This window comes from Danio rerio, chromosome 13 (assembly GCF_049306965.1).
Source record: "Danio rerio strain Tuebingen ecotype United States chromosome 13, GRCz12tu, whole genome shotgun sequence".
NCBI lineage: Eukaryota > Metazoa > Chordata > Actinopteri > Cypriniformes > Danionidae > Danio > Danio rerio.
The window spans coordinates 38302669-38316089 of record NC_133188.1 but is presented as its reverse complement, the minus strand read 5'-3'; the positions used below and the strand labels follow the sequence as shown (position 1 = coordinate 38316089).

Sequence of the window (13421 nt, the reverse complement as noted above, 5' to 3'; positions counted from 1 at the left end):
GGAACGGGAGATTCACATCATGGATGTGCAGCCAACAAACCTGCTGCAACTGCGTGATGCTATCATGTCAATATGAACCAAATCTCTGAAGAATGTTTTTAAGTACCTTGTTGAATCTATGCCACAAAGAATTAAGGCAGTTCTGAAGGCAAAAGTTGGTCCAACTCAGTACTAGTAAGGTGTACCTAATAAAGTGGCCGGTGAGTGTATATGTACAAGGGCTGCATGATATTGGAAAAAAAAAAAGGTGACTGTTTGGTTTTTCTGCATTATATAATTTGACCAGATAACTTGAACAGCTCAACTTGGAAAGACTTCATAATTGTATATGGATTAGGATGATTTCATTGGACATATAATCTGCCTAGTTAACCAAAAAGAGTTTTCTGGTTTACTGTAGAGTCTAATTGTATCAGATACAGAAATTAAAAAATCTAATGGAAATAAATAACACTGCAAAGTCTTAATTTTATTAACATAAACAATTAATCTATGTTAAAACTACTAATGTTATAATTACTTATACACAAACGGTTTGAATACATGTGACATCTCACAGGCATAGGCCTTAAAAACAAAGCAAACAAGCAAATAAAAATTGGCATTCTATTATGGTCAAACTTTACAATGTGGTTCCTGGTCAACTATAATCCCACTCGAACTAAAACTGAACTGCATTGCAGATCCTCCAATGTGACTATCGCGGATTTACACATTGTGATATCAATGCTGAAACAATACATTGTGCAGCCCTAATATGTATATGTGCGTATACATTATTGTCAAGAGCACAACCCTTTTGATGACACATGGGAAGAAAAGTTGGCTTCAGAAATTTTTTCACAATGACTTCTTGTTTTGTGGTGAAGACTTCCCACATTCTGCTGAATGCCGTTGGAGTGGTAGTTATGCTGAAGGCAGCAATGAGATTGTAAGCTCATCTTAGATGCAGAAGAAAACATTTGTCACATTTGTTTTAAGGCTTCAAATGCAATGTATAAAAATACATTCACTAAATCATTATATCTTATTGGAAATAAAACCACACACAGAGCACTGTTGTTCTAATTATAAAAATAAAAAAGTTGAAAAATCTTGAAAAGTAAAATATAAAAACGTATTAAATTTTATTTGATTAAATAGTGGTTATTAAACTAGTGGTACACGTACCACAGTTTGAGAACCACTGATCTAAACACATTTCGAGCTTTATTTAGGGATGCCATGATGTGACTATTTTAAGAATTATTTGTGACCCTCAAAATACTTGTTAAAATTATTTAAAAGGCAGATGTAAACTAAAGATGACATTTTCAAAAATAATACAAAGGTACCACTTCTGATAATGAAAACAGTGCAAGAGTGACAAAAGCATTCAAACCTTACTAAAGCTTTACACCTGCAACCTTCTGGGTGGCCTCTCAGATCAAGGACCCTTGCATTCAGAGGCACAGTCTATAAACCATTTTTGATTACTAGATTTTACAAATACACAAACACAGTTAAATCTGGGTAATTTTAGACCAGTTTTAAAAAGTATGACCATGCTGTTAGGTAAGCTACCCTTAAGGCGCATATTGCATCGTTCACATTTTTTTACTTCCTATAATCTACCTCAGACAGTCAGTCATGGTCACTTGCAGCAGTTTTACTTTTGCTTTTCATTTGTTATAAAGTGTATTCCGGGGGAGATTCAGAACGACTGACACCAAGTTTGACAACTCCACAGGGTCTTCACAAAAAAAAAAACAGGATCTCTTTCATTATCAACGAAGGTGTCAGAAGGCAGCGCACAGTCGCGTCGCGTCGCTCCTCTGATCTCCGTGAACACTTCCTGGTCCAAAGTTGTATGTAGCTACACAAATCAAAGTCATTTGAGCATGAAGCCGGATGGTGGACTCACATCAGGGAATTACACTTCATCGGACTCGCACACATTTATCTAAACTGAGGGACAGAGAAGTTCAATATCGCTATAATTCATCCCTGATGCTTCGCAAACATGATACGAACTGAGGAACTTCATTCATGCAACGGGACGCTGAAGTCTCGTTCTGGCCAGAAGCAAACGGAAAACTACACCTTGAAAAATGGATATCACAAAAATGAAAAGGTATACCAAACTTAGTCATCAAGTGAAGCGTGGTGTTTCTAAAAACGACAGTGTAATGACAAGGGTGATCTTAAAGTTCACTCGAAGTAGTTCGTACTGCTGTACTTCTGTTTCTATAACATAAGTTTGATATAGTTCACACTGAGTTTGAATTGTGAGTTTCGATTCATTTAAGCGAATCGGTTCGTTTAGTTGGCTTGTTCAGAAGAGTCAGTCAAAAGTTCGGTTCGAGTCATCACTAAAGTGTGCTTATGTTTTGTTACTGTAATAAATGTTTGTGCTCATAAAATTAGTGGCACTATAACCATACTTTTGCTGTATTATTTGTATTTTTAGCCACATGCAAAACTATGAAATCTACTCATACTAGTAAACTTTAATACAAACCAGTATTGCATTTAAATGTTGCTATTAGCAAATATAGCTTGAGCACACATAGAAATGACATTTACAAGTATGTAAATAGAAATGTTCAGTTCACGGTTTATGTCCGAATGCCATTTCTCTACTAAATTATAGTATCATTATGCTGTTGCCTTATGAGTACTGTTTTGTCAACCTTGTAGGTGCAGAAAAATGGAAACGGTTTTCATCAGCCTCGAGTTAGGGGTGAAGATTCATTCGAGGAGGCCCCCATGTATGTGGCGGTCCTAACATACATGGGTTATGGGATTGTAATACTTTTTGGATATTTCAGGGACTTCTTAAGAGCTGTTGGGTTAGAGAAGTGCCATCAGGCCCAGGAGAGAGAAGAGCAGAAGGTAGGTTTGCTCCCCTTTTAATAGGTTTCCCATAGTAACTGATATGTTAAGGTAAGTTACAGTAGCTTGTTACAGTTTGTTTTGCTCTAGTTTTTATTGCATACTCAGAAGAAAATCTTATTTTTATTGTTATTATTTTGAACTTTACCCCTTGTAAACCTTTGACTAAATTTGACTTTTTATTTCAAGATTGGGAAAACAGCTTACTGTGTTTCAAAGAAGCTAAAATGTTTATTTGGCAAGACTATTTTATTCTCAAACATGAAGTGTTTTCCTTCACATCATTTGCTCACTCTTCACTATGGAAACTCTCCATGATATGTCATGTTGTGGAGGTTAAAGACGCAATTAAACCCCAGTGGAGAGTGAGTTCATTATTTCTGCTCTCAGTCTGTCCACTGAGAATGCAGCCTTCACAAAGATGACTCTTTTATACACATTTCTCACTCAAAGCTGGTGGCAGTGCATTAGATGTTATTCAAAGGCCTAAACTGAGTTTTTGAAGTTTAGTTGGCAAGATCATAAAACAGTAAGCTTTCAGAAGGAGTCACACCTTTAGCAAACTAAATAGCATTGTATTGGTCTGAGCGAACACATTGAGGATTTTCAGTTTTGTGCTTGCCATGTTTTTCACGATCACTGCAGCCAAATTGGCACCGTTTAAATCTTCTAAGCTAGTTCTAATCTGCAAAAGTGCACAAACAGAAGTCAGTAAGAATCGAGTCCAACAGACTTTTGAGTGTTGGAATGCTGATATAGCAGCATTAATATCCAATGAAAATAAATATATGAGCCGGAAAAGAGCTGGTTTTACTTCAGCACTGCATATTTCACAGAGTGTGCTTGATGTGTAGACTTATACACTCCATTAGCATTTAAGAGTAAAATTTACATGTGGCCTCAAATGATCTCACTGCGTTTCCGATCTCCCTATTCCTGTTTTACAGGGGTTTCTACTTTGCCGTTTGAGACACACCAGCAAAGCTGTGTTCTTGTGTATTCTTTGTGTTAAATGAAAAAAAAGGCTACAAGAATCAATAAGAGTGCAGTTTTATTTTGAGCTTTTTTGGCATCTTAAGAATGAATCCAAGCTCTGAAACGCTAGGGAAAGATCAAACATCTCCTCAGTGACCAGAAAAGCTTATGATTGGCAGTCAAAAGCCTAGGCAAAAAACTTGTAAAAGTCAGACGGCCATTTGTTGTACTTTTGTTATTTTCAGCTGTCTGAACTGTCTCTATAATAAGATTCGTAGCAATTTGAAGTAGGTTTAATAATGACAACACAATGAAGAGTCTGCTTAGTCCTCCCTCGTGTTCTCTGGCAGAGTTTACTTAAGGACAAGATGTGGGTGAGTCTCATAGGACTCTGATGCTCTCAGAGCAGATGGTATTGAAACATTCACCAGGTTGTAACTACCCAAATGCAAACAGTGTCTTTTTACGGCTGATCTCGTGTCAGCTGTGGCTCATCTTTTTAATGAATGAGCAAATTGTGTAGGGGAGGCACAAAACACTGGACGTCAGTTTGTTTTAAAATTGCTGCTGGTCATTATGTAATAACTGATTTCTTATATTACAGGACTTTGTTCCCCTTTACCAAGATTTTGAAAACTTCTACAAACGAAATCTGTACATGAGAGTCAGGGACAACTGGAATCGGCCCATATGCAGTCTTCCCGGTCCGGTTTTTGACCTCATGGAAAGGGTCTCGGATGATTACAACTGGACTTTCCGGTATATCAATGCACTTCATTAAATTTAGATAGTGTGAGATGTTTCTGGCACAGGATGTCCTTCACAGTCTTGCTTAACCAGCAAAACTGGTCAACCAACTCTACCAGAACAAGCATGCATATTTTTCACCAGATCAGCACAAAGTATGACTTTCTATTCTTACTGATCTAATCTGGTCTTTTCACGTGGGTAGAAATATATTCAAATATGATATTATATCTTTGTCATTGTTTAAAAATGCATAGTCAATCATTTTTTTATGTAAGAAAATTATACTTTTATTACACAAGGGTGTTTTAAATCAATCACATTTGACAATTAAGACTTAAAAATATATATATTTCTGAAGAAACATACAACTATAAGAATAATCGAAACACAGCTTTGTCATCAAAGGAATAGAAAACTAACATTAAAATGTTTTTATTATATCTTTGATCAAATACATGCCATGTTGAGTAAAAGCATTATGTTTGTGTTTTCACTTAGCAGTTTGGTAAATGCTGCTTTGTAATAAGCACAGCTCTCCTATATTACAGCCATTGAGTGTGGAACTACATCTGTGTATGTATTTGTAACAGCTTGGTTAATGTGTTATTCCACTGCAGATTAACTGGGAGAACCATTGAGAACGTCATAAACATGGGCTCCTACAACTATCTGGGTTTCGCTGAAAACAACGTTGACTTCCTTAAAACTGTGGCAGAGAAGACCAGACAATACGGGGTGGGTGTCTGCAGCACAAGACAGGAACTAGGTATGTGTGTGGTTTCGCCACAATCTAAAACTAACTGTATTTACAGAAACAGCTCCTCTATAGCATCTACCTCTGTTTTCACTAAGCACTGTAGGTTGTTTAAAAGCAAAGTTCATCCAAAATGAAAAACCATCATTTACTCGCACTTCACCTGTTTTAAACCAGTTTTGTTTTTTGTTCTGTTGAAGAATACTCAAGAATGCTGTAACAACTGACATCCATAGTAAAAAAAAAACATACCATGGAAGTAAATAGTTACAGGTTTTTATTCTCTTCAAAATATCTTTTGTGTTTAATAGAACAAAGAAGCTCAAACAGGTTTGTGACGCCTAAATGTTGAATAAATGATGACAGAATTTTCTTTTTTTAACAACTATGGTGGTTTAGTTAAAGCAATGTAAACCCCAAATACATTCTCTATATGTGATCAAACCTGTTTAAGCAGATTTCTTTTACTGTTAAAACAGAAGTTTGTACACTGTAAAACCCAACAGGCAACTTTATCAGATGAAATGAGTGTAGTTAACTCAAAATTGACTGAAAGTTAATTTTACTCATTTGAAAAGAGTTTTGAACTCCATGTTGAAGGTAATGAGTTAATTAAATATCTCATTACTTCAACTTAAATGGAGTAAGTTCACAGTACTCGTATATATTCGTTTTTTACCTCATGTTTTGTCGCAATCCGTTTCCTCAAACGGTTTGAGTTGCCTTAACTTATTGGGTTTTTCAGTACTCAGTTGGTTTGTGTTCTCCTCATTTATTGGGTTTTACTGTGCTCAAATTGCTTAATTTACTCAAATAGGTTAAGTTTACTGTGCTTATTATTATTCCTTTTTGAACTTGAATGGTTTGTTGCAATCGGTTTCCTCAAATGGTTTAAGTTACCATAACTTTTTGGCTTTTACTGTGTAAGTTTGCAAGTTTTCTCTTGGTGATTCATTAAAGGCCATACCTGTTTTTCAATGTGCAGCCTAGGTTGATGTTTGACTAAAATGTTACATATCTCCCACTATCTATAACAGCTTTATTACTCTACATGAGTTGTGATTAGCCACATGTCCCATAATGATCTTCCCCATATTTCCATTTGTGTGTCACATGGTTTGCGTGGGTTAAAAGCTGGCTTGTTTGAATAAGGGCTTAGAGATGAAATCTTGTGTGCAATTGTTTAGAGCAGGGCTATTCAATTGGTGGCCCGCAGGCCGAACCCGGCCCTGAGGCAATTTGTTCTGGCTCTCCAAATAGTGTGACCAAGACATCAAAAATAAACTTTGCTAAAAAACGGTCGCTATAGTTATGACGTGACGTGCGTCTGTTCAATACAGCACGAGCTGCAGTTGAAGGCTGAGCAAAGCTCGAGTCACCTGACATTAAGCAATTGGTGCGGGCAGCCGAAAACATTTGGATATGTTTGTAGAAAAGGTCTTTTGTACAATGAACTGATATTGTTAATAGGGATACAATCATTAGCCGATTTCACAATTAACCGTGCTTTAATTTATTACAGTTAATGAATCATAAAGGCTTCTCAATGCCGCATTTCTGTTGCATGGAACAAAACTGCTGCAACTAAACAAAGTTATGCTAACTGTGTGCTAGTTACAAGTTCAAAGCTTATACCGCGGCTAATACGCACACACATTGGATAACCTATAGCAGCAGGCTGTTCACATATTGCGTCTCCAATGGAGACGTGTGCATATTGGAGCAGTGTGCGCATGGCTCGCAAGCTGACAGACGTTCTCCCGCCCAAACAGGAATGATCTTACGCTGTAGTAGTGAGTTGTTCGTGGATTTTAGTGCAATGTACACAAAAGATATGTTAGACAAATTATTACAAATTATTAAAATGATTATGTATGTATGAATGCAGATGATAATAACAGTTCTTTTAAATTCTTAGCTAATATATAGCTTTTATTTATTTATTCATTGTTCTGTCATTTATTTTCATTGTTAAATGATCACTCTTTTAAATAAAAAACCTTTTCATTTACTTTTAAGTTCAAAGAGAGAAGTGGACTACTGTTTTTTTTATCAATATTTTGTGCAGTATTTGGTTACTGAGCAGCAATAAACAACACTTTAAAATATAAGCAGTTTTCTTGTGATTTTCTAAACTAGTAGTGGTTTAAATTTAATAAATGCATAATAATGGTGATAACTGTAAAACCATGATTATTCTTCACACTATAATCGTACAACCAAAATCTATAACCGTTGCATCCCTAACTGTTACGCATTTTAAAACTCAACATATGAATATGTCTGAATGTAGAAGAAGCCTACTTAAACAATACACTAATTTTGTGCCTCAAAATACAACATTTGGATTTGCTTGTAAAAAAGCCACATTTTACAAAGCAGTGATATATAGTTTTAAAATACAACATATTAACATTTTAATGTAAAAAAGCCAACGTGGATGTCTTAAGGAGTTAAAATACAGCATATGGGCTCTTATATTGCTGTTGTGTCGTCACTTATTGCTAGTCATATCTCTCCGGCCTTTCATTTGAGATGCTTTTCATGAATTGGTCACCATGACAAACTAATTGAATACACCTGGTTTAGAGCAGGGGTGCCCAAACTTTTTCTTGCGAAGGGCCAAAAACCAAACGTGATCGAGGCAAGTGGGGCAACGGTAAATATAGTTTCCATGGGTAATTTCCTAATTTATTTATTAATGTTTAAAATTGACTATAAAACATTGCTTTATATTAACTAATTAAGTATTTTATATTAATCAATACAGTTTTTTACATTTTATAATGAACTTATTACAGTTAAAACTATCTAATTTATAATAGGATTACACTAGTTTTTGCCTTTATTTGCTCGCCGATATCTTCTGCATAGTTCTCCAACCGTCGAGTTACATTCATTCATTCATTCATTCATTTTCTTGTCGGCTTAGTCCCTTTATTAATCCGGGGTCGCTACAGCGGAATGAACCGCCAACTTATCCAGCACGTTTTTAGGCAGCGGATGCCCTTCCAGCCGCAACCCATCTCTGGGAAACATACACACATACACACGCACACACACACTACGGACAATTTAGCCTACCCAATTTACCTGGACCGCATGTCTTTGGACTGTAGGGGAAACCGGAGCACCGGAGGAAACCCATGCGAACACAAGGAGAACATGCAAACTTCACACAGAAACGCCAACTAAGCCGAGATTCGAACCAACGACCCAGCAACCTTCTTGCTGTGAGGCGACAGCACTACCTACTGCGCCACTGCTTCGCCCGTCGAGATACAGTTTTTACGTTTTAAAAAAATCTGATTTATTTACTACAATTAATTGAAACAACAAAACAGACGAAAAAAAGGTGATGACGATCTCTGAACTCTGTGTTAAAGGCATTCGCCCCAACTCTCTCAATCATTCTCACTATTCTCTCAGATGGGATGGTGGGCCATATCAAAGGTTACTATGGGCCCTACTTTGGCCCGCAGGCCCTATTTTGGTCTTCTCTGGTTTAGAGCAACTATGTTAGGGTCACCACACTAATGAAAATCCAGAAAATGTGAGTTAGTGATTTCAAATCTTAAAAATCTTTTTTATGCTACTATATATATATATATATATATATATATATATATATATATATATATATATTGTAGCATAAAAAATATTATGCTTAAATATTATATATATATATATATATATATATATATATATATATATATATATATATATATATATATATATATATATATATAATTGGGGGAAAATAAACAGGGGAGCTAATAATTCTGACTTCAACTGTATATATTCAGTTAAAAATGTCTCTTTCTTAGTGCAGACTATCTATAGCAACTTTAAAACTGCCCACTGGTTAATCAAACAGCCTCCATGGAACCTAGTTGTGGTGAAAAGATGACGGTGTAGAGATTAGTACTCTTCGCTTGGAGTACTTTGACAGACGTTCTGGGAACTGGTTATTCTGGTTTATTGCATTTGTGACATTTTTTAGCTGCTGGATGACTGTTGCTACCTGTTCTGACATCAGAAAGGCTGTAAAACATCACGAGAGAACAGCTGGGTCAAGTGTGCACGACTGATTATCTCACTTTTTTCCTCTCCTCCTTTCACATATACAGTTAATGTGCGTGTAATGATATGATTGCTTCATCTGACATTTGATCACAGTAAAGTAGGTCATCTGAGATCTTGTATCTGCGGTCCAACGCAGTCACTACTGTGGTGAATCTAAGCCAAATACTGCATCATATCAGAAGCAGACACAAAGAGAACATGTGATCTTGAGTCACGGGGGTATATGTGTAAAGTCCTTTTCGAATCATTTATTATTCATTTGAGGGATTCATTTATTTTTCTGCCTCTCTCAGAGCTTGTCTTTGCATTTGGAGATATTTCTGCAGGCCCTCTGTAAAATGAGCAATAACAAGTAACCCCATGACTCCTTATTAAGATGCAGTTCCTACAGTAATTAGATGCATGTATGTGCTTATGGGATAGGAATTTATTAAAGAATTTTTCGGGCTTCACTGTATATATGTTTATATACACTCACCGGCCACTTTGTGTTTGTGCTTCTTCATCTAACTAAATTGGCAAAAGAGCAATTAGATACATATTAATTATAATCATTATATAAGTGTTTCAAATTCTATATTATGCATCACTGACAAATGCTTAAAACCTAGTGGTTTGTCTTATACTGTATATACTTGAATATACACTCACCGGCCACTTTATTAGGTACACCTGTCCAACTGCTCATTAATGCAAACTTCTAATCAGCCAATCACAATGACAGCAGCTCAATGCATTTAGGCATGTAGACATGGTCAAAGCGATCTGCTGCAGTTAAACAGAGCATCAGAATGGGGAAAAAAGGTGATTTAAGTGGTTTTGAATGTGGCATGGTGCCAGACGGGCTGGTCTGAGTATTTCAGAAACTGCTGATCTACAGAGATTTTCACTCACAACGATTTTTAGGGTTTTCAGAGAATGGTCTGAAAAAGAGAAAGTATCCAGTGAGCAGCAGTTCTGTGGGTACAAATGTCTTGTTGATGCCAGAGGTCAGAGGAGAATGGCCAGACTGGTTCAAGCTGACAGAAAGGCAACAGTAACTAAAATAGCCACTCGTTACAACCGAGGTATGCAGAAGAGCATCTCTGAATGCACAACACGTCGAACCTTGAGGTGGATAGACCACACCTGGTGCCACTCCTAAAGGCTACTGAGGCTACAATTAGCACAGACTCACCAAAACTGGACAATAGAAAATTGCAAAAGTGTTGCCTGGTCCCATGAGTTCGGATGGTAGGGTCAGAATTTGGCATCAACAACATGAAAGCATGAATCCATCCTGCATTGTATTAACAGTTCAGGCTGGTGGAGGTGGTGTTATGGTGTGGGTGATATTTTCTTGGCACACTTGGGGCCAATTAGTACCAATTGAGCATCCTGTCAATGCCACAGCCAACCTGAGCATTGAAGAAGAAACCGAAATCTTCAGCGCTTGCGACGCGAATAGCATAAACTCCCTGAAATAGTAAACAAAAATACAAAATGCGGCACTCACCCACTAACCTAGTTTTTCTGAACAGTAAAGATGTATGTCGCACGACTTAGTAACCTATTCCCTTTTCCCCAAAAAGGACTGATAAACTCTTTAACCAAACTGACTTATTTTACTTTGGTGTAATTATTGAGAGACACGGAACAAAATATACAGAATAAGCGAGCGAACACAAACCAACACACACACAGCACTCTGTAAAACAAGACGTGCCGGTCAAATTTAAAGCCCGCGGAACGAAGGTCAATTGGTCCACGAGGAAACCCTAATGAGGAGTGACAGGCTCGGGATCCGATCACCAGGTACCTGGTAGAGAGAAAATAGAGGAACAAAAGGTGATAGGGCGAGACAAAAAACAAATGGTAGACAAGTAGAGGGAGAGCGAGAACGAAGGGAGACGAGCAAAAACAGAGAGGGAGAAAGCACAAAAATACAAACTCCCACGGACCGTAACACTAACCATGTCCATCGCTTTATGACCACAGTGTACTCATCTTCTGATGGCTACTTCCACCAGGATAACGTGCCATGTCATAAAACATGAATCGAAAATGGCCTCCACAGTCACCATATCTCAATTCAATAGAGCACCTTTGAGATGTGGTGGATGGATGTGCAGCTGACTAATCTGCAGCAACTGTTTGATGCTATCATGTCAACATGGTTCAAAATCTCTGAGGAATGTTTCCAGTACCTTGTTGAACCTATGCCACGAAGGATTAAGACAGTTCTGAAGGCAAAAGGGGGTCCAACTCGGTAATAGTAACATGTACCTAATAATAATTTTCTTCAAATTAAAAATATGAAGTACATATTATTAAAAAGTAAATATACTTTAAATAGGATAAAATAAGTATAAAATAAATACGTTTCTAAGGCTAATTTTGAAATGAGTAAATTTTATTTCTTAAATGAAAATATTCATGAATCCTGTATTTACAGTATATTGGAACAGGATTCAAAGTTATAACTACTACCTAAATTTGCACAGTAGAGTGTTATTGCATCTCCCAGGTTATTTTAGGTTACTATTTTACAGATAAGCTGCGGGATGTTGAGTAATGGTATTTTAACTATAACTTTTCGGCTACAGCTCAGTTTTGTTCCAACTGCAAGATCAATAAGCTCTGTGTTTGTTTTGGTGACAAGTTTTAAGACTTCTGCATCAATCATTTACAGAAATTCTGCCAGTAGGAGTGTCCCTGTATCTTTAGTATTCATTATAGTGTGTGTGTGTGTGTGTGTGTGTGTGTGTGTGTGTGTGTGTGTGTGTGTGTGTGTGTGTGTGTGTGTTTACAGTCACAATGGACCATTCAAACGTAAGAGATTATAGGTTTAACATTAGGTTACAGTTGTCAAACATTTATATCACAAAAGCGCGCGGTATTTATGGAGGATGGAGGAGGCAACAACAATGGGCCATTTAGGTGTCACATTTACTTTTACAAGAGCTAAATGTTTTACCATTTTGATGTAGTAATTGTACAACCAGTGGGTGGCAAATGCTGTTTGCTACATTAGTTTCCTCAGCAAAAGTTGTCTTCCTCCAGAGGGTACTTGAGCAGCTCATAAAGCAGAATTTTTCACTGAGCTGCATTCAAATTTCTGATTGAGACTTTTTTTTTGTCTTTATTGGACAAAAAATAAAAAAACTAGATGAGTTTGTTGGGAACATGGGGTAAACTTTAATGTTGCCTTGAGAAAGCCTTGCATGAATGCTTGAAAAAGCTTTGTAAGATTTAAACTTTGTTTGAAGGGGAGAGAAAAAAGCTAAGGTTTGCTAAGGTTTTCTAAGGTGGCTGCTATGGTGTTTTGTGTGGTTTCTTAAGGTTAACACATTTTTTTTCTTAAGGTTTTCTTGCTGCTAATCACAATACGAGCAGTAGATTGTTAGTATATTTTTACCATGGATTATTTTGTTGCTAGCAAGTTTTAGAACATGTCTAACACGTTGCTAGCAATTTTCTAACATAGTTAAAGTAGTAGCATACCACGTCTCAAACTAATTAATTAATCATTCATTTATAAGGATGTCACAGTAACATTTCAGGGTTTGTCTGATATGTTTTATGATAGGATTTATGAGATCTGTGACCACTGATGGACAGTTTACAATGTCAATGACTCTTACTGACTGCTGTTACGGTCATATTGACAATCTTTTGTCCTTAAATTGACAGTTGGACAGATATCAATCAGATTTTAGGTCAGACGGATTTAAATTTTGAGGGATGTAAACAAAAGCAATGCTCCCAACGCATTTCTTGTTTTACATTTTCAATTTCTATGGCTTCTGAGAATACAAACAAGAGCCACATATGTCATGATAGCTGTTTTAACATTAAGTGATGATTAAATTGCTGCTTCTTACAGTCATGAAATAGTTTAATAACAAGCAGGAAATGTTCATGGGCTAAGGACATGACCGCATTGAAATGCTCTATAGTTAAAATTGTGGCAAGATTTTTGGCTAATGTTGTATCTTACCTG

The 13421-nt window shown here is 36.6% G+C and overlaps 1 protein-coding gene across 4 annotated transcripts in view; it reads left to right on the top strand.

The window, feature by feature from the left end:
- Positions 1-1772: 1772 nt before the first annotated feature.
- The window catches only part of sptlc3 (serine palmitoyltransferase, long chain base subunit 3), a 59234-nt gene continuing 47585 nt past the window's right edge, over positions 1773-13421 (top strand). For 3 of the 4 annotated variants that reach the window (XM_021480564.3, XM_021480563.3, XM_073919503.1), the window contains exons 1-4: positions 1848-2113; positions 2680-2874; positions 4454-4608; positions 5217-5365. In XM_021480564.3, coding sequence (XP_021336239.1) covers positions 2003-2113; positions 2680-2874; positions 4454-4608; positions 5217-5365 — 610 coding nt within the window. In that variant the 5' untranslated portion in view covers positions 1848-2002. Of the gene's footprint in view, positions 2114-2679; positions 2875-4453; positions 4609-5216; positions 5366-13421 lie in introns of all 4 variants that reach the window. The other variant, NM_001003562.3, reaches the window with a different exon arrangement.